This window comes from Colias eurytheme, chromosome 24, assembly GCF_061535395.1.
Source record: "Colias eurytheme isolate Ceu_HAF_F1 chromosome 24, ilColEury1 Martin Lab GWU primary, whole genome shotgun sequence".
NCBI lineage: Eukaryota > Metazoa > Arthropoda > Insecta > Lepidoptera > Pieridae > Colias > Colias eurytheme.
The window spans coordinates 3,060,562-3,086,787 of NC_143003.1; the positions used below are offsets into that span (position 1 = coordinate 3,060,562).

The 26,226-nt window shown below is 34.1% G+C and overlaps 1 protein-coding gene across 1 annotated transcript in view; it reads left to right on the forward strand.

Annotated features, from left to right (window-relative positions):
• LOC149897905 (uncharacterized) overlaps positions 1–26,226 on the forward strand; it is a 72,397-nt gene that overhangs the window by 27,458 nt on the left and 18,713 nt on the right. Inside the window, exons 10-39 of the mRNA XM_090115679.1 lie at positions 82–242; positions 515–718; positions 1,523–1,621; positions 2,024–2,161; positions 2,477–2,623; positions 3,287–3,430; positions 3,756–3,877; positions 4,059–4,152; positions 7,756–7,927; positions 8,451–8,603; positions 8,984–9,104; positions 9,411–9,431; positions 9,744–9,863; positions 10,200–10,304; positions 11,370–11,530; positions 12,046–12,171; positions 12,751–12,839; positions 15,531–15,738; positions 17,918–18,077; positions 18,262–18,427; positions 19,790–20,002; positions 20,506–20,636; positions 21,035–21,204; positions 21,580–21,720; positions 22,060–22,236; positions 22,739–22,902; positions 23,031–24,158; positions 24,256–24,444; positions 25,000–25,245; positions 25,393–26,173. Of these exons, the coding sequence (XP_089971805.1) occupies positions 82–242; positions 515–718; positions 1,523–1,621; positions 2,024–2,161; positions 2,477–2,623; positions 3,287–3,430; positions 3,756–3,877; positions 4,059–4,152; positions 7,756–7,927; positions 8,451–8,603; positions 8,984–9,104; positions 9,411–9,431; positions 9,744–9,863; positions 10,200–10,304; positions 11,370–11,530; positions 12,046–12,171; positions 12,751–12,839; positions 15,531–15,738; positions 17,918–18,077; positions 18,262–18,427; positions 19,790–20,002; positions 20,506–20,636; positions 21,035–21,204; positions 21,580–21,720; positions 22,060–22,236; positions 22,739–22,902; positions 23,031–24,158; positions 24,256–24,444; positions 25,000–25,245; positions 25,393–26,173 (6,051 nt within the window). The remainder of the gene's footprint in view (positions 1–81; positions 243–514; positions 719–1,522; positions 1,622–2,023; positions 2,162–2,476; positions 2,624–3,286; positions 3,431–3,755; positions 3,878–4,058; positions 4,153–7,755; positions 7,928–8,450; positions 8,604–8,983; positions 9,105–9,410; positions 9,432–9,743; positions 9,864–10,199; positions 10,305–11,369; positions 11,531–12,045; positions 12,172–12,750; positions 12,840–15,530; positions 15,739–17,917; positions 18,078–18,261; positions 18,428–19,789; positions 20,003–20,505; positions 20,637–21,034; positions 21,205–21,579; positions 21,721–22,059; positions 22,237–22,738; positions 22,903–23,030; positions 24,159–24,255; positions 24,445–24,999; positions 25,246–25,392; positions 26,174–26,226) is intronic.

A 26,226-nucleotide genomic window follows, 5' to 3' on the forward strand; every position in this document is an offset into this window, starting at 1 on the left:
ATATCTTAAAAGTTTAAAACCATAGTGCCACTGCCATTTAATTATCTATTCAAAAGTAATTTATACCTACAAAATATTCAGGTATCCAAGCAACCACAGAGTCAGGGCTGACACCGCTCCACGTGGCGTCCTTCATGGGCTGCATGAACATCGTGATATACCTGCTGCAGCACGAGGCCAACCCTGACGTGCCCACTGTGAGGGGAGAAACGCCTTTGCATCTGGCTGCTAGGGCCAATCAGGTAGGAAATCAAGTAGGAAATCAAACAAGGAAATCAGGTAGGAAATCAAACAAGGAAAGAAGATTATGGAAGGAGCGTGTAATTTATAATAAAACTGTTATGAATAATTATGTAATATGTTGTGTATATGTATTTACATAACTTTTAATAACCGAAGAGTTAATAGTAAACATATTAAAACTGATGATATTTAAGTTGTCACGGTAACAAAACATTTGATAATTATACTGGAATTAATAAACGCATTACTAACACAAAATAACTCCAAACAGACGGACATAATCCGCATACTCCTACGCAACGGAGCGGCCGTGGAAGCTAAAGCCCGGGAGAAGCAGACACCCCTCCACATCGCCTCTCGCCTCGGCAACGTTGACATTGCTGTTCTGCTGCTGCAGCACGGCGCTGACGTCCGCGCGAACACTACTGACCACTACAACGCGCTGCACATTGCAGCAAAACAACATAATCATGACGTAAGTATCTAATAGGAAGCGTCAGCAACGTTGGCATGCTGTTCTGCTGCTGCAGCACGACGCTGACGTCCGCGCGAACACTACTGACCACTACAACGCGCTGCACATTGCAGCAAAACAACATAATCATGACGTAAGTATCTAATAGGAAGCGTCAGCAACGTTGGCATGCTGTTCTGCTGCTGCAGCACGACGCTGACGTCCGCGCGAACACTACTGACCACTACAACGCGCTGCACATTGCAGCAAAACAACATAATCATGACGTAAGTATCTAATAGGAAGCGTCAGCAACGTTGGCATGCTGTTCTGCTGCTGCAGCACGACGCTGACGTCCGCGCGAACACTACTGACCACTACAACGCGCTGCACATTGCAGCAAAACAACATAATCATGACGTAAGTATCTAATAGGAAGCGTCAGCAACGTTGACATGCTGTTCTGCTGCTGCAGCACAACGCTGACGTCCGCGCTAACACTACTGAACACTACAACGCGCTGTGCTTTGCGGCAAAACAAAATAACCCTAATGTAAGTGATAGGAAGCGTCAGCAACGTTGACATTGCAGTACTCAAACTCAAACATTTATTTATTCAATTAGACTTCTTCTAGAAGCACTTTTGAAACGTCATTAAGTACATATTTTTAACATTTACCACCGATTCGGAAAGCAGTATCTACTAGCAGTATCTACTAGTACCTACTGCTGCTGCAATTATGAAAATTGTTTAAAAAATTATTTTCCGGCATATTTTAAGTGATTTCTTAATTAATAAACCATAATGTTATTTTAATTCCACAGGTCGCAGCTGCATTGATCGAGCATAATGCACCATTGACTGCGACCACCAAGAAAGGCTTCACGGCTTTGCATATTGCTGCCAAATATGGTAACCTAAAGGTAAGCATTTCAACTAATACGACCTATAAAGTAAATCTTGTAAATAAGCCATCACTAATTATGTCACACAATATATCTAAGGCCGCCTTTCCATCTGCAAGAAAACTTCCGCAAGAAATGTCCGACAGTCTGTCTGACAGTAGCTTGCAAGCCAAATTCCGCGTTTCCACCTGCAAGTAGACTCGCAAGCTGCTGTCAGACAGACTGTCGGACATTTCTAGCGCAAGTTTTCTTGCAGATGGAAACGCGGCCTAAGGCTACGTTTCGGTTTTCTTATAACTATTTTCTATTGTCTATTATTAGAAGAATAAACCTTTTCCAAAATTCCACATATTTTACATAATACTTCAATACTTATAATAATCACAAGAAGAATATAATCTAAAAAAAACTATTAAACAGGTGGCAAACCTTCTTCTGGCAAACGGAGCATCACCAGACCAGGCAGGCAAGAACGGCATGACCCCGCTGCATGTTGCTGCCCAGTACGATCAGCAGGCTGTAGCTAACACATTGTTGGAGAAAGGGGCTGATGCTAAGGTAAATACTAAATAGCTAATAAGATTAAATAAATTCTGTTAATTCTGATGAAGACAAAAGTTTCGTTAATATTGCAAGATTACGAAAGGTTTATGAGGAATGTGCTTTCTTTCGTTTGATTGAATCATGAGAACACACTATCTTCTATATCATATGATGAATTAATGTAAATGAAACAATTCGGACAACTGCACATCTCCGAATAAACGCCAGAAAAAAAGTTAAAGAACCATTTAATATTTCCACTCTAGATTCAAATGCCTACAAGCATCACTACGTACTTGTCTTCAGTACTAATTATTTACAAATGAACAGGCAATAGCTAAAAACGGTCACACACCACTGCACATCGCGTCTCGTAAGAACCAAATGGAGACAGCGGCGACACTACTCGAATATGGAGCTCTTACCAATGCGGAGTCCAAAGCTGGATTCACGCCACTGCATTTGGCTGCCCAACAGGTAATTACTATTATCCTTTTAGAAATAAAACTTTTTTTTGAGACTTTCATGTCTAAAAACAGATAAAGGAAATTGTTTGTATGTAAAGTAATTTGATAGATTGAGAATTTCGCTAATTTAGTAACAGAAAATTAGTGGAGGGTGTATGTAGTACTCAATGGAATAGAATATCAGGAAATTTGTTACATAATAATATATTACCTATAACATAACATGCATCTTCCATTATGAATACCACACTCAGTGAAAATCGGCGAAGGAAATATTAATAAAATTTATTGATACATTGGGCACATACTGACATACTTCAGGGCACGAAATCTATAGTTAAAAAATCCCTACAAATAAACTTCAGCTAAAAAGCTAAAAAGCTCGCGCTGATAGAAAAGATCCATTGGAAGAAATATTCAGTCTATGTTAAAAAATTGGTTGTCTGTAAAGTCGGTGTACTGACGAAAGTTGAACGTGAAAACGTCCAATTGTGCTTCTTTGTCGCTCGTTCCGCGCTCTCGCTTGCACTTCAAACCTTACATGGAACGCCTCAGAGCGAGGTAACGCCGCATGAGTCATGTTTTTTCGTGCGTGCAGCCGGCGCTATCGAATTATAAGACGTTGTCACGTCAAAATCCGTTTATCATATTACTAATTACTTCATATCACCAGGGTCACGTGGAAATGTGCTCGCTGCTCTTGGAGCAAGGCGCTGAGGCGGACCACCAGGCGAAGAACGGTCTGGCCGCGCTGCACCTCGCCGCGCAGGAGGACAGAGTACCGGTCGCCCAACTGCTGGTTAAGAATGGAGCGCAGGTCAGAAATATATAAGATAATAAAGAAATATTAGGATTTTGATGTGATGATAGATATTTTTGCTGATTGCTTTTTTGCTAATCGTGTACCAAATCGATTTTCCTAAAAATTGGCAAATAAGAGTAAGGTTCAATTTTATGTTTGCCTTTCCTTTGGGGTTTAGGTTTTCACTTTTTTATTTATTGTTAATTTGTGTAAATGATTACTGTGTATTTTAAATCCAATTTGTCCGAATATGCTCAAAGCTGTAAGCAAAAAAATTCTGTTTATTCGTTATCTTATCCTTTTCTTTTTATAAACCTCCATTTCTAATTTTCATAACTAGGTGGATATCTGCACTAAAGGCGGGTACACACCTCTACACATCGCCAGCCACTACGGGCAGGCCAACATGGTGCGCTATCTTCTGGAGAGTGGCGCATCAATAAAGGCTCAGACTTCTCATGGGTATGCATAAAATGATAGAGTAATAAAAATACGAATAACGTAATTTTAGTGACTTGTTATAAAGAAATGATATGACGATGATATGATATTTTAAACGTAAAAAAGATTATCTTTATAATATGCAAACTTTTCTTAGGTATTACTTAATTCAATATATTGAAAACATTATTTATTTGTACAGTTATACTGCCTTGCATCACGCCGCGCAGCAAGGCCACATTAACATCGTCAATATCTTATTGGAGCACAAAGCTGACGCTAATGCTACTACTGTGGTGAGTAGATTTTTCTTAAAGAATAGGAAGAATATAAGAGGGATTTGAAAGAAGAAAGAAATCATTTAGGTACCTATATATCACGACGCATTCGGATGTTTTAATAACGTCATGTGAACAGTGAACATCATCGACCTTCTTTGTAAATCAAAACAAATTCAAAAAAAATTTTTTTCCACAATGTTTATACATAATTTCACATACCTAAGTCTTAAATCCCTCTTTAAGCCACTAGGAAAACATGTGCGGGGTCAACCAGAGACCTCCTATAGCAGAGAATATTCTTTCTTACTCATTACTTGAAAGTGTGTTGTTGAAAGTCAATTTTTCCTATTCAAGAAATATCCAAATACATTTCAATTAAATTAACTTGGTATTTATATTAAATCATCAATATAATATTGAAGCTATAACAATGAACTTTATACTTTTGCATCTATCAATCACAATCATTTAAAAATAACTAGGTACTTATAGTTCTTTCTCATCCGATCTTTATTGTGGGGATAATGAATATTAAAAATAAAGATATTAACGTACAGAGTACCTTGTTGATGTGTACCTGATGTGAACAAATAACCATACACTCACAATTTCAATAGTTTATTACTCCAGAGAGAAAAATAAAGGATATATTATATTGTACTACACACACTTTGAACGTAAAATATAAAACTTAAAACACTGACAATACATGAGCCGCATTCAATGGCTAAGATTGAATTGTGTAAAAAATGAAATATAACTTACCAGTAACATATTTTTGCCTACCCGCTGGATTATTGATATTTTTGTCGCGGTACGCATACAATGCAATTTAAACCGCGACTATGTTATAAAATATTAAAGGAGAATGGCGAAACTGGACCTAACTGTTACAGAAATCATACTATTTATATTTAAAATTCATTATTTATGTTAATTTAAATAATTATTTGTAAAATATTCAATTTAAGATTCAATTGGAAAACAAATCTTTGAAAAAAAAGTTCATGTGTTTACCGCGCGGTCTTTATCAAGCAGATTGTCAGTGTTGTCAGGAGTAAAATAGTCGAATTTATTATCATTTATTACGAATCGATGTTTATATTATTTCATTTTTAGTTTCATTGAATTCAAATGTAAATAACTCTGATGTAAAACACATTTTTTTTAACACACATCTTAATTTATTTAGGTCATTCTATAAAACAAAAACATTTTTTACTTAATCAATAATTAATTAGTACAGGTAAATTAGCTTGGAGAAATTTTTGCGTTTGTAGTAGTGTATGGTCAGCAAATAAAATAAAACAACATTTTATTTTTAGTTTTTATTTTATACAGGGTTACTTGTAAAACACCAGCAACCTCGCAGGACAAGATAGCTAACATCATAAGTAACAACATTTGTTCTACGACTTTTGGCATAACGCAATAAATTATTTTTAAATGATTTTTTAAACTTTTATTGTACTCTCCTTACATTTGTAAGTCTATGTTCTATTAATTATCGGATGGACGACGCGACGCCCCCTTCCCCCTCTCGTTCGCTTTTTGTTTACGTAATTTTTGGGAGGCGTAGAGTTTATAATATTCAGACGGAAAATTAAATGAATATTTATTTTTGTATGAAAATAAAATCTAACGAATTATCAAAAGTCGTAGAACAAATGTTGTTACTTATGATGTTAGCTATCTTGTCCTGCGAGGTTGCCGGTGTTTTACAAGTAACCCTGTATATATAAGGGATTTTAAATTAAACTATATGTGTTTCTCCTCTGAAAAAGATGAGACTTTATTTTAATATTTGCACATTTAACATACATATAACTTTTACATTAATAATGTTACTAAAATGAAAAATTTACTAACCTGAAAAAGAAACGACATTTAAAGTTTAATTCTTTAGTTTGAGAAGTCAAAGGCTTGCCTCGACCATGTTTTAACACTGGAGCCATATTGAATTAACAATATAAAGTTACAACACTTACACACAAATTAAACACTAGTTATGGCCCTGCCTTCATACAAAACTGCTGAATACGCCGTTCGCACGGGAATAGAATGTGGATGCGATTTCCCTTAGTTAGCATCCAAGCTTACGTCTTTATAATTATTAAACTGTATAAATTCATTCTTTAACTCCGGTCTGCATCGTGCAGACATGGGTGTAAAAGTCTCATTTTAGCTATTAAATGTAGTTTTTAAGTACATCTGAGTTTTCATTTGGGGCCTCCGGCTGCGGGACATGTAATTCACTTCAACAAATATTATAACAATAATAACAAATAATAACAACAATCAACAAATACAAAATTTATCAATTAAACTACGTACATAATAATTATAATTTTTGAATGAAATGTGCTTTATGTTCTAACGTTACCAAACGACTGCACGTGGCACCTGCGGACAGCGTAAACTGGTTTATTCTGGTTTTGTGCGTGTTTCCACTTTCCACTATCAAGTGACGATTTATTTATTTGTTTTGTTTCGTAATTATTATGGTCAAATATTAATTATGAAACAAATTATTATGGACACGATATTTTATTGTTTCACGGTAGTCACCTTGTCGTTTGCTCAAGGACGTAAAATTGAATGATATATTTTTTTTTATAAAGTCAAAACCATTTTCTTTCAAATAAAAACTTGTTTTTATTGAAAACAAAAGTGTTGCTAGGAATAAGTATAAAATTAAATAGTAATGTTAGGATATCGAAACATTTTTGTATAGGCCAGAACGATATAGTGGAAACGCGCTCTAAGATCTGAGTAATATACACACCACTACATATGCAAAAATTTCTCCAAGCTAATTTACCTGTAAACATTTTTATTTATGTTGCTGGCAACAATTGTAAACGTCATATTGTTAATTGTGTCACTGTCAGTGATGAGTGATTATTTTGACTTTTGACTTTTGAGTGATTTTTTAATTACGTTATTGTTATATTCAAAATTTGGTCTTTACTTTATAATAAATAGACTAGCTGTGCACCGCGGTTTTACCCGCAATGCTCCGCTCCTGTTGGTCTTAGCGTGATGATATATACCCTATAGCCTTCCTCGATGAATGGTCTATCTAACACCGAAAGAATTTTTCAAATCGGACAAGTAGTTCCCGAGATTAGCGCGTTCAAACAAACAAACTCTTCAGCTTTATAATATTAGTATATATATTATTTGAATTCATGAGTCTAATAAATTATGAAAGTGAATCCTGATTCATCCATATAATATAAAGACATATTATAAGAAATGTTGGTAGGTACCTACCTATTTTATGTTTTGGTAGGTCAAAATGTGTGTTGAATATGTGTTTGATCCAATATTTCTATTACCTGACTGTTCTACTGTTACACTCTTACTAGCTAGACAATATAGATAGAAAATAAACTTACCTGGACCTAGATAAAGACCATTTTAATTTTTGTTACATTACACTCCAATATATGTTCCTATATAAATGAGAAGATAAAATATTTAAATACTTGTTTTGTGTAATATATACTTACATATAATAAAATACATACACTAAAATTTCGTGTGTTAGCCACATTAATCATCCATGTCCTGATAAAATTTAATTTTCATAAACAAATAAATTTTTTTTTACAGAACGGTCAAACACCCCTGGACATAGCATCCAAACTCGGCTATGTGACAGTCATGGAGACGCTCAAGGAGGTATCGGAGCCATCTCTAGCCCCTGCGTCACAGGACAAGTATAAGGTGGTCGCCCCGGAGACCATGCTGGAGACGTTTATGTCGGATTCCGAGGAGGAGGGAGGTGGGTTAATTGCCTGGGTTTTATGGGGATCAGATGTAGTTATTATGGTATATTTTGAAATAGATAAATCTTGTGGTTTGAATTTCGTGGTCATTTTATAGTGCTTTAAAATATGTGAAGAAGTTTAATTCTAACCATGATCTGGTAGAATTATTAATTGAATGTTGCATAACAGAAAATCAATCTTATTAGAATTTGTAGTGTAGTGTAAAATTGCTGGTTTTACTTTAAACCTAATCTTAACAATAAAGACATAAATTTATTTTTAAAATCAAATCAGTGTAACTGTTCCTAAATATAGAATTTCTAAAATAGAAATCAGCATATTACCTACTAATGCTATAAGAATGAATTGTTCAATCTTCCATCAGATTGTAAGATTAACAAAACTGCTCAATGCTTCACAACGCATATAAGCCTTTTATAAAATTCTCCAGCTTTCTAAAGCAATAAACCATATTTACCGTAACTAGTTTCATCAAATCCTCCACTTGTTTTAAAGCAGTAATCTATATTTCCTCAGGTGAAGACACAATCCTCAACGATCAGCCGTACAGATATCTAACAGCTGACGACATGAAGTCCCTCGGCGATGACTCCCTACCTATTGATGTGACCAAGGATGAGCGAACGGAATCCGCCATGAGTCATAAGAATATTATGGAAATTTCGCAGGGTCAGTTTTATTACTCTTCTATCATTAATAATTCGCGTGTAATACAATGTATGCTAGTAATTATTTTATACTATGATCCATGGTTTCAAATTTATTTAAAAGAACAAGGAGTAACTCAAAATCGTTACCTTTTATTTGATTTTAATCACAAATGGATATAGTAAGACTGAAATTTAATTTTGTGATGTTCAAATTTTTAACATGTATCATTTTTTGACGCATAGCTGAGTGGCAACAATGAGTTATTTCTATATTTATTAGTTGTAAATACTAAACATCATAATTTCGAAAAAAAAATACATTTTATATAGATTTTTTGTGATTCATTAGCAATATTTTTTTATAATACATTAATATGAAAATAATATTTATTTTACCAGGATCCGTGAACGGGCTAGGCTTCCAGCCGCAAAGCGAGGTGGTGGTAAAGAGCATCAGCCGATACAGCACTGCGCATGCGCCAGAAGGCTACTGTTACAACGTCGATCCTACGTTGCCTAAGTCAGTATTGTTTTTATAGTTGGTTTTATGTGGCTAAGATTATTTTTTAATTTCAAACTTTGTAGACTTCCATATTTACAAGTATTGTCCTATGTCAATTGAAATAAGATTTTCGAATCCGATCTTTTAAATTTGTGTATATGAATTATAGAATGTGTCTTTCTTTTATATGATTCATTATTTAAGTACAGAATTTTTGAATAGTTATATTTGACAGTGTATTATTTTTACAAATAATTTCAGATGTATTGGTGTTAATAATTAAAAGTTTCTTCATGCACATGCTAACTGGATATGGAATTACAGGAAAAAGTTACAGTGGAAGAAGTAAGTACTTATATTAAAATAATATTTGTATGTTATCTCTAGGTATATAAAAATGAATTGCTATTTCCCTTGGCCACGGCATCACGCATGAACGGGTGGACCGATTTCGATAATTCTATTTTTATTACTTATATATCTTTAATTAAATAAAATTATATCTTTAATTATTCCTATTAAAGTTATGAATAAAACACCTATACTCATGCAAAAAACTACATGTTATTTCACACACGATAGACACATACATACAGAGAGAGCATAAACAAATGTAACATGCATTTTCCATACTATACTTACTCCTTCAATTCCTAGTTTCCTGGTATCGTTCCTGGTGGACGCGCGGGGCGGGGCGCTGCGCGGGTGCCGGGGGGGCGGCGTGCGGGTCATCGTACCGCCGCTGTCTGCTCAGCAGCCTACTAGGATCACTTGCAGGTGAATATGCTGCCCTGGTACTTGGGAGGTTTAGAAATAATAAGTAGTTTTACTTGAAATACCTATAATAATGATTGACATTATTCTATAAAATCAATATTTACGAAAATAATTTGTTTCATTAAATTATCGTTTATACTGTATCTAACTAAAATATACATATTTTAGTGTTCAAATCTCTGTAATCGCTAGTAAAACGTTTAATAGTACAGCCTATTAGGAATAAGATAGACTTTTTCTCAAAACGGTGTTTGAAATTAAATCAATGTCTAAAGGCCGCATCTACTATATAGAGTACTATTTTATCTCATGTCAATTAATTTATAACTATTCCAGATATTTAAAGCCATCCCGTATAAACCACATGCCACCTCTGATGGAAGGAGAAGCTTTGGCTGCAAGAGTATTGGAGATGGGACCTGTTTCTGCTAAATTTTTGGGGTAAGTTATTCATGACTCATTTTCAAATCTATTCAGGAAATCGGCGTGAATATTAGATGGAAAATTAATGTTACCTCTTCAGTTTAATTTTATTAAACGATTGAAAGATAATAATTACTTCAATTAAAAAATCGTTAATGTACACCAACTATTTAGAGTTCAGCATTTACTAAACAAGCATCATCTACTTCAACGATCGATACGAAATATAGGCTTCAGCATTCATTAAAGGTCTGCTTTACCGATTGATTTCCTATACTAACATATATTATGTGATCAGCCTTCTGCAGAACAAAATTCCGAAGTTAATATCAGAATCAATTTAAAATATGACTGAAGGCTTTCAATTAATATTTGACTGACCTTGGTTGGCTTGGTCGGTAGTGGCCCTGCCTTCCAAGCCAGAGGTCGTGGGTTCGATTCCCACCCGGGGCGAATATTTGTGTGATGAATGTAGATGTTTGCTCTGTGTCTGGGTGTTAATTATCTATACAAGTATTTACTATTTATTTAAAAATTATATATGTATGTTTATCAGCCATCTGGTTTCCATAACACAAGCGAAAGCTTAGTATGGTAGAGATAAACTACGATAACATGGCGCGCCCCTCCAAAATTCAAAACGTTTGAAAGTATTTGTGAAAGTATTTACAATGCACCACCAAGATTCACAACGCATGTGTGCGTAATGAGACGGCCGTCAAACAAAAACAAATCCACGGATTTGTTGCTCGACTAGTCACGCTCTAATCGCTCATTATTATTAGTAATGGCGCTGCACTGACGTATTCTATGAAAACGACACGTGCGTTGTCTTGGGCGCTCGGCAACTTATGATTAGTTGACCAACAAATCTGGTAATAAGTGAGATATTACCTGCTACTAAAGTACTAAAGACGAATACGTACAACTACATACAAACTCCTACGTAAGGATGTCACTACACACATTGAAACAGTAATTTGGAGGGGCGCGCCATGTTATCGTAGTTTATCTCTATCAGATTATGTCGTGTGTGAAAATTGTCCTGAAAAAAAAAAAATAAAATTATCCCAAATATTCCAGGCCCGTAATATTAGAAGTGCCGCATTACGCCTCGCTACGCGGCAAAGAGCGCGAGATCGTGATACTGCGCTCGGACAACGGGAGCAGTTGGCGGGAACACAACGCGGACGCGACTGATGACGTCGTACAGGACATATTGAATGAGACGCTGGAAATTGAAGGTAGTTCTGGAATAGTCTAGAATCATTCGAATGTCATTTTTAAATAGTTCAAGATTAGAGATGCTGTAACGTTTGAGTAAAATTTCGATTTCCGAAACTGATACACAATCATATTTATGGATAAGACTATCGACCAATGTAATTTGAGTTTTTTTTTTGGAGGTAACTGCTAATTTAAATTCAATTCCACAATCTTGATCTGATCAATTGAGATTGAAAATCTCAATTTTCTTCCTTATCCAATTGGGATATAGATGGTGGTGGATTTTCAAAGTATTTTTTTTTGAAGTGAAAACTTCTTTAGCGGCGTTGGGTATAAAATCTTAAACTCGCGTCAGGACACGTGGCCTGATCGAAAAAGCGTAAGACAGATATATATCAAACATGCTCAACGTTAATAATCAAGTTTTCACTTCTGCCGGCACTCCCGGAATGCAACCTGTCTTTTATTTTTAAATATAAGATTCGTTCTTTTACTATGTTATACTAATTTATTATTTAACTGTTTTCTTTAGATACAAGTGAGGAAGAGAGGAGTTGGGAAGCAGCGCGGGTCACACGCATTCTGACCCACGACTTCCCTCAATATTTCGCTGTGATATCGCGTATACGACAGGAGGTTCATGCTATTGGACCTGAAGGTAAGTCACTTAAATATTTCCAAAAACTTTGCGTAATATTCTAATATACAAGGTAATGGATAATCTGGTAACTGGAGATATAAGACGTTAGGTTAGTTCAGATAATATGTAACTAAATATGTATGTTGTGTATGTTAAATAAAAGTCCGTCGGTATTCGAGATATATATTTTTCTAAACATGCATTTTTTCTATTATTCATATATGCATTTTTCTGAACCGCCACAACATTCCTATTTCCAGTTATCAGATTATCTATTCTTTAGGCCACATCCTGTATATCCAGTCTTCTCACCTTGAATTTCCAAGCCAATTTAGAAATAAAAATATAAATTGTCTTTTAACCAGATTATATGCTGGTGTCTGGAGTCAACAATTTTAAAGTTTTTTTTTAAGCTATTGCATAGCTTATATCGCGGGCCTTGAGCGCGGGGACCGAATCGAGAAATTCCGTAACGAAAAAATCTCACGCTCCCCACTCCGACGGGCGGAGGTGTGGCTTGAAGGCATAGCATGCAATAGCTTTACCTCGGCAGTCCCCGAGTGCGTCTTTTTTTTTAATTTATTTATTTCCTTGCAGGTGGCATGGTATCAAGCTCGGTAGTCCCGCAAGTGCAAGCCGTCTTCCCGCAAGGTGCTCTCACCAAGAAGATCAAAGTCGGCTTACAGGTAAACCTCTTTAAACCCCGCACAGGAGTTAAGGATAAAAACTTGAAAAAGATCACTGTCAATAATGTGTCTAAGAAGAAACGTTTCTCTTTAATTTGGTAGGATTTCTACCATGCCCAGGATTTCTACTGACTTCTATTAAGGGCCAATTTTTCAATGCTTGGATAAAACTTATCCGTCCAATAAAGTATTACACGATAATATTAAAATGTCACGTAAACTGTCAAATACGGGCAATTAGAATACGTTTTTAAAATGGTAGTTTTATTCATTATTCGACGGATAAGTTTTATCCAAGCATTGAAAAATCGGCCCTTAGAAGTACAACATATCAATATCAAATAAACATGTATGAATTGAAATTCAAATCTACGATATTTTAAATGTGTTAGGGAACAAAGCATTTGGAAATAAAAATAGAAGTCAGTATACGGTCAGTATTAATTAGAACCGACCAAGTCGGTATAAACAGTACTTATGATATTGTATCGAATACTTTACATTTTATAGTTACTATAGTTACCATAGACTTAAGCCATAGAAAAATATTTATGCGTGTTTGAAATTTTTGAATCACTGTTTAATTTTTAAGAATTATTTATTTGTATGTGTGTTTAGCGACCTTTGCAGTTTACATTTATTTATCCCGACTGCCAAATGTATTGTGTTCTATAAACTCTGATAAAACAAGAGTACAAAGCGAATGCCAAAATAATATAACAGTACGAATAGTTTAGAATTTAGACATCGGTGTCAATTCTGTTAGTCACAAAATCTTTATAACTGTGCTTCTTTCTAATAATGTTGAAGTAAGAAGGAAGACAATAATTTAAAGACAGCACTTTTATAAACTACCCGTAAAATCCGAACCGAGACTAAAAATTAGTAACAAACATATATTTCATAACAAATATAAATTATACTTGGAGCTTGAGTTCCTATTTCTCTTAACATTGAAATGAAATGAAAATCCTTTATTGCTATAGACATAAAAACAAAAAGCAATAGACAATAAATTAAAAAAGCAAAGGGCGGCCTTATCGCTAGGTAGCGATTTCTATCAGGCAACCTTACAACATTATTAGACAGAAAGCAATACAAGTTGACAAATTGACACCACTTCCATTTTAAGTAATAAAAACCTTTCCTTCTTATACGATTAGCATTTTTATTAAACACGTCTATTGTTCTTTGATCCTTTGTAAAGCATATATTATAGTTTTCTTCTCGTCTTCTATTATGAATAAGCTAGTATTGTATTAAATAGTGGAGCGTGTATCGTAGATGTTTTACTTGAATAGTTTTATATACTGAAACCTTTGAGCAAATATATTGCTGATCTATTCTTTCTCACCTCTCCTTAAACTTATTTATGCATAATTATACCTAATAGTCTATTTTATTAAAAATAATTATATAATATCTATCCTCAATTCTTATATTTAATAAGCTTCAATGAGAATGTAAAAAAATACTTTTTACGGAATTGAATAATTGGAAAGCTACCGAGTTAGAGAAATATGCTGAAGTTAATTTGCAAACCAAAACAACATTATTTGTATTAACTATTTAGAAACTGAAGATGTAAGGCAAATTGTGATATAACAATATTGAGATTTATTCACAGACAGATTATATTCACATTTTATCATGCTTTTAATTCACACTAAGAAATATTACTTTATCCTGATCCAATGTATCTAAAAGTTTAAGTAACATTCAAAATTGCTCAAAAACACACCTTGAAAATCATGTGAATGTAATTCGTCTTACAATTGGTTCAATTTCAATACGTTACTCCTCTATAGACATGTACCCAATAAATTTAGAAATTGACTTAAATTGCGTATATATGTAGATGAAAATGAATAAAAGTCATACAATGTGAATACTTTGTTTTCAATTGAAGCAAGTATTGAGCGATATGAAATCACCGAAACAGTTTGTGTTCTAGACTTTTCTCACACAGCGTTTGACGCGTTTTGAATGACTTGTCTTGTATTCTCTTGTTGGTCTTTAGGTTAGATCGTAAGCATGCTATTTGTATTGAATACTTATTGTGTTAAAACTTGCATAGTTATGTTACGGAATTGTCGTCAGTTAATTGGAGTGACGTATTTTATTGTATGTATGTTTAAGGTACTTGCTAAATTTATTGGGTTATTGTTCCATTTATGCTTCAATGAAATATCGATTATATTTGAATGTTTGAAATGTATCGTATGCCCCTAAAGACCAAACGTGAGATTTGCATGATGTAAATATATTTTATTTTTGCAATTTTTTATTTAGTATTTAAAGCTTATGTTCTAGCATACTGTGTGCATCTTGAGTTTAAAGCGCATGTGTGAGAAATAATGAGTGAATACCGAGTGTGAATTTATTTTTCCTTACTGCTTTTGCTGTGATTTCATATTTTTCATATTTGCTTTCTTATGCACCGTCTGCTCTACCTCACCCATCCATTTTTATTTTACAATATCGTCATAGTGATTTATTGTGCGATTAACCTGCGCAAGGATTCTGTGGTATACTTTCTTTTGTTTTCTGTAGAATGAGGGTAAGTGCAATTTATTTTCTATCATATGCACCTCTGTTCGCGCTATTAATGCATGATTTATAGCCATTCGCGTTTGGTCTTTAGCCATACATGTTAAGTCACCAGATGAATTAAATATTATACTTTTACAGGCTCAAATAATTGATTCTGAGCTGACTGCCAAACTATTGGGCAGGGGAGTGGCTGTATCTCCTGTGGTGACAGTAGAGCCAAGACGAAGGAAGTTCCACAAAGCCATAACACTGAGCATGCCGGCTCCACGACCTCATACTCAGGGAATGACGAATCAATACAGCACATCATCAGCTCCAACATTAAGATTACTTTGCTCCATTTCAGGTACACTTTTTACATTTTCCGTAAATTTTCTTGCAAATTTAGCGATTGGAACATTACGACTTTTGTATGGGATACCATCAGATTGTTGTGTACAACATAATATAATAAAATTAAGTCTCCTTTCGAAATATTATGTATTTTTATAGTATTATCTTGACCATAGAGTCGTAATGGACTTCCATGATCTATTAAATATGATTAAGTGTTGCAATGGAGTATGGCTTGTGTTTGCTATCTTGACGAGATTAAAAATCAAGCTTTGCATACAAACGTGAGGTAAGTTCAGCTAAAATGAGGAAAGCTAATATGAAGTATTTGCTTGAGTTATAAAAATAAATTGATGATTCACTGATATTCCATTACAACACAGTTGCAGGTAATGTAGTATTAGTTAAAACAATTCTCCTCTAAACAGTTCGTAATTTGTTAGTCTCGAAAATATCGGTAGCCGATAGTTCTTATAATTCGAATGACTTCGTTTTAATTATAGTTCGATATTAATTGTAAATTGTAATAGCTGCTAAAGTCTAACGATATAGATTAGAGTATTTAAATTTATCGAAACTAGACTTGATTAAGTATTCAGTACATATCTATCCCATCGTGGTCTTCAATGGGAACAGCATGTTAATCGGTGACTAGTGTAGAATTAAATTTCTTTATATAAACTACATAATATATATTACTCTTAACAAACACTGATAAGGCCCACTGTTAGGCAAACATGCCAACTAATGACGCTTATAGCAAATACACAAAGCAGCTAAAGGGATACATCCCTATGTGTGCGTTTTGTGCGTGTCTACATGTCTTTGTTCTCGTGTGTTTGTGTGTGTTGCACGCTCACCGTGTGTGGCGTAAATTAATACGCTGCCACCTTTTCGGCGTGCACCAACAGGGGTATTTCGCAAAAGATCTCTCGAAGGTAAAAACAATTAGAGGTACTATACAGATACAATAAATCCAAATCGATATGTCAAATTATGTTACACATTTTTGTTGGAATTATATTTTATTTGTCCTTTTACGTTTTTGTTTGTTCTCACGTTCGTTTCTTTCGTTGATATTTATACTCTGAGCTTTGTATTAACGAGTATAATTATCAATTATGATATTCTTTTAACCTCTTCACTTTTGAATGCTTTTCCATCTTTGCTTTTGTTACATAATTCTTCTTTGCACGGGCTGAAGTTCTCGCTTTTAAAGTCACATTCACTCTGTATCATAAACAAAGAGTTTTCAACAATGATGCACTTCGTTTCTCTCACGTTTATTTTACGATTTAGGATCAGTGCGGTAACAATAGTATTCCTACTTATTAAGAACTTTTGGCACACTGTAAAATATTTAAACACAAATGCATCGGTATTTAAATTATACAAAATAATGTTTCTTGTTCTTCAGTTACTTCATTTATCATCTTCATTTCATTCTGCGTCAGTGTTCCCGATTTTCGTTATTTTGCTTATACTGATAATTCTTTTCCAAAACGGCCTATCAGTTATGTTCTTTCGTTTTCATCTTTTATATTTTTTGTATCATTTAATTTGTCATTTTACTCACTAATCTGGACCAAATGACGCACGCCAATTGGATTTTTTGTTTTTTATTTATTTTTTCCAGTGAATGTCCTTCGAGAGATCTGTTTTCCGAAATTACAAACTGCAAAATTTATTAATCAGAATGCAAAATCATTAATTTATTTTTTAAAAATACAGCACAGTGCTTAACAGGTTTTACCATATAAGAGTGTGTCACATCTAATCACTTTTTCATGACAAAGATTGAAAACGGTATGTTGTTTATTTTATTTTTTTCTGTGGTATGCCGTCCTTGCTTGTTGTGTGTTTGCTATAGGCCGTTTTGGAACATTTTTTGTTTTATTTGTTGACCTTTCTATTCAATTTCTGACCTGATCATGTTTTATTGAAATAAACTCAACAAGTCGAATGAATTGTAAGAAACACGAATTCTCAAACAAATGTTGTTATGTATTTTGCTCAGTACAAGTATTTTGAGGTAGATTGAAGCTTGCATGCGTAATGATATAGGTACATATGGCAGATAGGAAAAGCGTAAAAGCCGCTCTTCTGCCTTATAGCTACTTTATTTCAAAGAGAACTTGTAAGCAATTAAAGACCTGTGACTTGTGAATTCAACAAGCAATTATTCATGTTAGGAGGAACAAATCGCGCTCATTGGGAGGACGTTACGGAAAATACGCCTTTGACATTCGTGAACGATTGCGTATCTTTCACGACAACTGTGTCTGCTCGATATTGGCTCATCGATTGCAGGCATGTTGAAGATGCTACGAAAATGGCAACAGAGTTATACAGGTACACATAATGTGGATGTAAATTTTCAATTTTTAACGCTCTTCTTCTGAAGCATCATCTTAAAGGTTTTTAAAAGTGTTTTACCACTAAAAATATGATGCGATCATAATGTCATTTTTTTACCAAATATATTATTTGGTAAAAATATGTTTATTCACAGAATATGTTTATTATTTCTTCACAGGGAAGCGATACACGTTCCATTCATGGCCCGTTTCGTAGTATATGCTAAACGTACAGATGAAACACAAGCTCAGTTGCGAATGTTCTGCGTTACTGATGATAAGGAAGATAAAACTCTGGAACGTATAGAACGGTTCATACAGGTCGCTAAGAGCCGAGATGTTGAGGTAAATATATGATAATAATATAAATATAAAATATTGAGTTTCGAGTTAAGACATTCCTTTATGCTATACTAGCTTTCCGCCCGCGGCTTCACCCGCGTTTTCAAAGAAAAACCCGCATAGTTCCCGTTCCCGTGGGATTTCCGGGATAAAACCTATCCTATGTGTTAATCTAAGCTACCATCTATATGTGTCCTAAATTTCATTGTAATCGGTTCAGTAGTTTTTACGTGAAAGAGTAACAAACACCCATACATCCATACTTACAAACTTTCGCCTTTATAATAGTATTAGCTAGTTCAATGAAGAAACGAATCTTCAATGGCGGCCAAAGCTGACTTTGACAGATGGTAGGATCAGCAAAAAAGAAAATAAATTGATATAATAACGTAAATTGATAATTATTTTATTTATTATTTTGTTAATTATTTTAATTTGTTTGTTGACAAACTGTTTTGTTATGATATTTGTGTATTTATATGAACTATCAAATAACATATACAGAACGCAACAAAATCCCCATTAATACTCGTAGTCTCGTAATTAGCCCATAAACTGAACAACTTTCCCCAAAGAATATATTATTAAAGAAAATATTATTTACTATAGCAAATACATAATTGTCATTCTAAATATAAATGGCCAAAATGTTACAAACTAAAAAAAAAAAATTAGGCTCGCCGATACAATAATTACCCACGATTTGAAACTTGGTGATATTACTGTGAAAAGTTCATATTATTTCTTGTCCATATTTTTTTTTTGCAATTTCAAGGCAATTCTCAAAACTTTAAACTCCAATATCTCAGAAACTAAGTGACTCCTCACCCCCCCCCCCCCTTTGGAGGAGGGATTCCCACCACTCCCCCCTCCCCTCCCCCCCCACAAAAACCTTAAATTCGAGGGTTGTATTTGTACACTTCTTCCAAAAATTATAACAGGGAAATTTAAATACATTTTACTTTACCCTATTTTTTTTTGCATACCGTACGGCCGTGTGTGAGCGAGAGGGAATGATAAGCGCCGCCATTGAAGATTCGTTTCTTTAAAGAACTGACTAATAGTAGGATTTAAAAAACCACACGCAATTAAAGTTGACAGAAAAGTAGCCATATGTCCCAATTTAATTGAAATAAATGATTTGTATAACTTCATCTACCAATGACGGAATAATTATCTAGACACTCGATTCCAATTTTCGTATTCATTATAAATGCATTTTTAAATACCAACTCAGTAGAGAAATGGGCTTTTCTCTACTAAGTTGGTATTAAAAATTGCATTATTTGTAAGAGTAATATACTTATCACGCTTAAAAACTTAAAATCACATCCCATACTAACCTAAAGTTCATAAATTCATCAGGTACACGAAGGCAAACCAATCTACCTAGAATTCGGCGGGAACCTGGTCCCAGTGGCCAAGTCCGGTGAACAGCTGTCCATACCGTTCAGAGCGTTCCGGGAGAACCGGGTGGCCTTCCCCGTGATGATCAAGACCCAGGATCTGGAGCCGATCTGCCGCTGCCAGTTCATGAGGGACCCGAAGGTTCCGAAAGGGGAACCGTCGCCAACACCGGTTTGTATTGTTATTTAGGTAATAACTCAGGCCCCGGAATCACAGACACAATAGAAAAACTATTGTGTCGTGGACCGATCGGGCCGTTCGGGGCTCAATGGGTTAATTGAAAGTTAAATTTCTATTATTGAAATCTTATCAGAAATGATTAGATCGTCTTAAGAAAATATTGTCTTTGAAATATTGAATGAAATTTTAATGTGCTCGCTTTTTGTAATGTTCAAACTAATATCCAAAAGATAAAATCGCAAGTAGTCAGTTACAGAGGCATAGCCTTAAAAAGGATATTTACTCCAACATCATTAAAAATTGATGTAACATTATTGTATTAAATGCAATCTGCAAAAAGAACTTTCTGTGAATTGCACATTCAGGCTTCCAAAAATAAAACAGGAACTGGCCAGAATACTGAATTGCCATTTTCTGGAAAAATGGCCAGAAAACTGTCACATCAGTATTCTGACCATTTTTCTAATTATAACTAAACTAATCACCTATTCCAGATTGCCGTGCTTAACATCATGGTGCCAGACGACATCCCATCAGAGAGGATATCACCAATACAATCGGACACATTGCCGCGACGCACTGAAGAGCAGGAGTTAATATGGAGACAGAGGCTCAGTGACCCAAGGTAATTATTATTAATAATAGTTAGTAATTTACTATATTATGAATAATTAATACATTAGCCATCCTTACCCGTATACTATAATATGCACTATTGTGCATTGCAATAAAAAAAAGTATGTTTTATTTCTAAAAGAAAAAAAGGTAACTTAAATTCCGTTATAATTATTGTATTATAACCATTTATAGCCTCTTTATTATAAAAAAAATATATATAAAATATTGTAAGTAATCTATTCCAATAAATAAAAGGTATAAAATAATTTCAAATGTGCATTCTGAAATCGATCCAGTTATCAGCTACCATAGCTTGAAATATATTCCTAACTTTAAACGTGTATTTATGGAAATCATACTCAAATGTGTTCCCAAATTTAAATATTTTATCCTTTGTTTCCATAGGCTTGAAGACATCTGTACCCTGCTAGGAAAAGACTGGGTAGCGTTAGCCTACGAGCTAGGAGTTAGCGTGGCTACGGTCAACCAGATACAAGCGAAACGGATCACAGCAGCAGAACAGGCTCAGTTGATGCTTAAGTTGTGGAAGACACAGTCTGGTACTAAGGCTCAAGGTAGGACTATTAAATAAATCTAAAAATATTTAGAAATATAGTTTAAGGGTTTATGGTTATCGTTATGTTGCCTGTTACAAAATTCGCAAATTATCTACCACATATCTTTATGATTATATTCGTTTCTTTATTTTTATTTATTGTAACATAATCCCAGTAAAATACATTAATAATATCATGTGTTACATCAAATAATAAGCTTTCTACAAGTTTGGTATTATTTTATTACACGCATACTAAGCTAGTTTTCATTTGATATTACAATATTGCCAAACTTGATATTACAATATTATTAATACCCCGACTCTAAATTAAATTACAGAAAATAAGTGAACCTGTAAAAATGATATTTATTGCATAAAGCTCCTATTTCAGATAATTCGTTAGAATTGGCTTTATGCCGTATCGGTAGAGATGACATTATTGCACCACAATCAGAAGGCACTAATGAGAGACGTATCCTACGTAATATTTATCAAGAGAGACAAGAATCTGAAGAAATTGAGGCTTACAAAGGTATCAGTATGCACTAATCATAAATTTTATTGTTAGCCAATATTCTAGTGTTACAATTTTACGAAACATATGATAAAAGTTAATATTTAATAATAATTTAATTAAAATTACATTACTAAAATAACTTAAATCCATCTCATTGCCAGTCCTTTCCTTGTCAATCATTTCTACATCATATACCATTAAAAGCCAACAATCCTGCAAATTTTTAAAAACATTTCGGCCCACCAGCTCCTTTGCCGACTATGACATAAAAACTATATATATATTATCGTATTCTAATAACCTTTTAAATTTATATAATCTTATAAAATACATTTTAAACGTATTCTTATACAGCTGAAGAAGACAATAAACTTAAAGAGACAATCGATGATAGTCATATATCTGAACGCATGCGCACTGAAGATCTCGATCAAGATGAGGCTAAATATTCTCCCGAAGAAAAATCTGTGATTGATAAGAGCGAGGTTGAGAGAACACCTACACCTAGTGAAGAGAGTGAGGAAGACGAAGGTAACAGTTGTTTTTTTTATACCTATATCACAGAATACTACTATTATAGTAGCTAAACGCTACAGAACGGACACTCTCCGCCTCCCGCCAAAATTAAACACTTACCTCACCCCGCACGATCAGTCTAAAAATGGTCCACATTTTTCTACAAGGACGATACGCAAAGAAAGATTGACAACATTAATCAAATTGACTCAAAGTAATTTTATTATTTTGGATTTGTGATAATCGTTTTTCGTAGAAAATGGTTAGATATTGTGCTGTTTGCTAGTCACAAATGTGCCAACCATAAAGCGTTAACACACACATTTGCAGTCTCTACAGTGTGACTGTCAAAACGATAATTTTGTATGGAGTGTCCGGGGTGTGCCTATATGTAATTTTATACAGATGGAAAATTCAATTCGACATAATATCATTTTAGTAGTAAAAGTATATTTATCAAACAACAATGTAAATAGTTTAAGGTGTAACAAATTGATAGAAATAATCATTTTTACAGATGTCAAACGTAGCGTTGCAGAACGCAAACAGCAAATTACTAAAAAATTGAGTTCAAGTAAAATACCAGCATCGAAACAAAAGAAGGAAATAAGAGAAGAAATAATTGAAATTAAAACACAAATAAAACCTGATATTAAGAAATTCCAAGATATAGAACAACAGGTAAGTTTATTTTCCATCCCTTATATGTATAATTTAGGGGCGATGGCAAAGCGATAAAGCCCTTTAAATAAATTAAAATGTATAAATTAGTTTACGTTTCATTTTAATAATTTTATATTACTGTATAGGTAAAAGAAAAGGAACCTAAATTAGAGAGAACACGTTCTAAAACTTCTCCTGAAACTACTGAAGTTGAAGAAACTGAAGTTCTAAAAGAAGTTCGAGAGGAAAAGAAAGAAGAAATTAAAGAACATAAGGTGGAACAATTCAGAAAATTCGACCCATCGTCTCCTGCAAAACCTACACCTAAACATTTGCAAAGGCATATGCGTAACGATTCCATGCGTTTTCCATCGGGTGATTTCTCAAACATAGTTATTACCCCGAAAAAATCATTGACGTCAGAAACTATTGAAACTAAAACGGTAGAAACAAAAGACTCGTTTTCTAAAGATGTTATTTCTCAGAAAGAAATTGATAGTGCAAGAGTTGCTGAGAAACTTGAGGACGGAGAAAAGTCACCTGAACTCGTTATGGAAGAGAGAGATGTTGCGGAGGCTACTTTAAAAGACAAAATTAGTGTTTTTGAAACAAAGATATCGAAGGAACCACAAATAGATACTACGAAAACAATAAAATTAACTAGAGAAGCTTTGAAAAAGCATACAATGGAGCATGACCAAGCTGTAGAATATACTCAAGAATTTGTAAGAGAGCAGGCAAAACAAATGGAAACACAACAAGAAATAGAAACACAAGAAATTCACAAAGTTTCTGTTGAATCTACTAAACATACCGAAGTTGTTAAATCTGTCAAGGAGACGATACAACAATTTGACTCGAAAATTAAATTTGAAGATAAATCAAAATCTTTCACAAAATCGGCAAGGACGGATTCAACAATAGTCCAAGTATCTTCTGAGGAAGATAGTGAATTTTTAAAGAAATCTACCGACTCTGAAACGGAAACTGAATCTCAAACAACTATTAAAGCTGAAAAGGATAAATTACGAAAGTTTGATCTTGGGAAACAAATATTTGACAAAAAATCTGAACTAAAGAACGGTCTTGATAGAAAAGACGACCATGACAAGAAAGACGATGATGACAAAAAAGGAGCTGGAGCTATTTCTTTCAAAGGAAAAACTTTAGAAAAACAATTGACTGATGAACTGCGTAGTAAAGTAAGTGACGAAGAAATCACAGAAACGTTTGAAGAAAAAGATGTGTCTATGGATGATAGGTCGAAGGAAAGGGTAAATATGAAATTAACTTCTTAAATAAGACCTAGTATTTTTTTAAATAAAATGTATCATTAATAAATCTTTTTATTCTACAATTTTAATTTTGTAGATTGAAACTCAATCAGTAACAAGTGCAAAATCGGAAATAAGCAAAACAAAAACAGATTCTCCTGGCTCTGAAATACAAAGTAAATTAACACAGGAGTCACCATCTGCAGCTGAAAAGGGGGACTCATTGGCGGATTTACAACAAAGTACTGAAAGGGACATCAGTTTTGTATCACAGACAGAATCTAAGGTAAAATTTATATGATTACTAGATTTCCGCCCGCGGCTTCGCCCGCGTTTGCAAAGGAAAACCCGCATAGTTCCCGTTCCCGTGGGATTTCCGGGATAAAAACTATCCTATGTGTTAATCCAAGTTACCCTCTATATGTGTGCTAAATTTCATTGTAATCGGTTCAGTAGTTTTTACGTGAAAGAGTAACAAACATCCATACATCCATACATCCTTACAAACTTTCGCCTTTATAATATACTAGATAGATTTCCGCCCGCGGCTTTGCCCGCGTTTGCAAAGGAAAACCCGCATAGTTCCCGTTCCCGTGGGATTTCCGGGATAAAAACTATCCTATGTGTTAATCCAAGTTACCCTCTATATGTGTGCTAAATTTCATTGTAATCGGTTCAGTAGTTTTTACGTGAAAGAGTAACAAACATCCATACATCCATACATCCTTACAAAGTTTCGCCTTTATAATATATATTAGATATTAGATTAGATATTAGAAATAGATTCGCTTATAATTACTATTATTTAAATAGAGGTTAAATAATAATACATTTTATTCAGGTCTATTCTAAGCACAGAAGCGATTCATTAGATGAATCGTCACAATTTTCTGATTTGGAAGATCAAATTGGAATGAGTCCTGCCCATAAGCCAACACTGGACAAACAGGTTGAGGAACCGGAAGAAGAGATAGCTGCAATCAAAATTGAATCATCAAAGATTCAAACTCAAGAATTCTTACAATATGAAACTGAATATACCTCTCGTAGTCATATCAGTACACATGGCCAAAAGGAGCCCGAAAAGGTATGAAAATAATTTCATTAAATTCTATGGTCACATTTTTTTACCATTGTTCAATGACGAGATAAAAGTTATTGTTGTGTAGTTTCTTTTAAAGTACCTACCAATGTCTTATTAACATTTAACATTTATTCTTTATATTATTATCAGGTCCCTCTTAAAGAATCACCTGTTATTAGCGCAAAGGCTCGTCAATTTATAGAAACGGTCCCAGAAGATGATTCAGTTCAAGAATGTTTCTTCTCCAAACGTATTTACTCAGACTCTCTTGAAGATTCTGAACATACAGATTCAAGGCGTCATTCCGAAGCAGAATCCTTAAAATCAGATCAGTCTGATATGAAAGCAAAGGTTTCATCCTCTGATTTCGATGAAAGAGCAGAATATGAAGAAACAGCCGATTCAGGAAGTGGTTTTGGTGATGAGAAATTTGAAGAAAGTGTCGGATTTACATCTATGCGGATTGATCCTAAAGTAATAGATTCCGATAAACAAAGTACGGAAACAAGCGAAGAAAAAGACGTGGACGTGATATTTAAAAAAGTTACACCAAAAAGACATTCGAGAACTGAATCTGTTTCAATATCTAAATTGAGTGATTTAATACCTGATTCTGAATCAAAAAAATCAAAACAAGAGTTTCAAATGATTGTAACTGAAGCTGAAGAAATAGATCATTCGTTTGAAAAAGACGAAGCTTCCGATAAAATTTCTTCAGAAAGCAGTCGAGAGATTGAAATTTCTGATAGAAAATCATCTGAAGGTATCTCTGATAGAATAAGTTCAGAAGATGCTGTAACTGATAAAAAAACATCGTCCGAAGAAGAAGGACAAAAAGATAGTGATCATGCACCAGATAAGACAGAAACAGCAAAATCTGTAAAGGATATGATAAAAGATTTTGAGAAAACTGATATTTCCATTGATAAAGGTATGCTGTTATATCTTATCATAAAGCGTTTTGTACCAATCGCAAAGTAAATA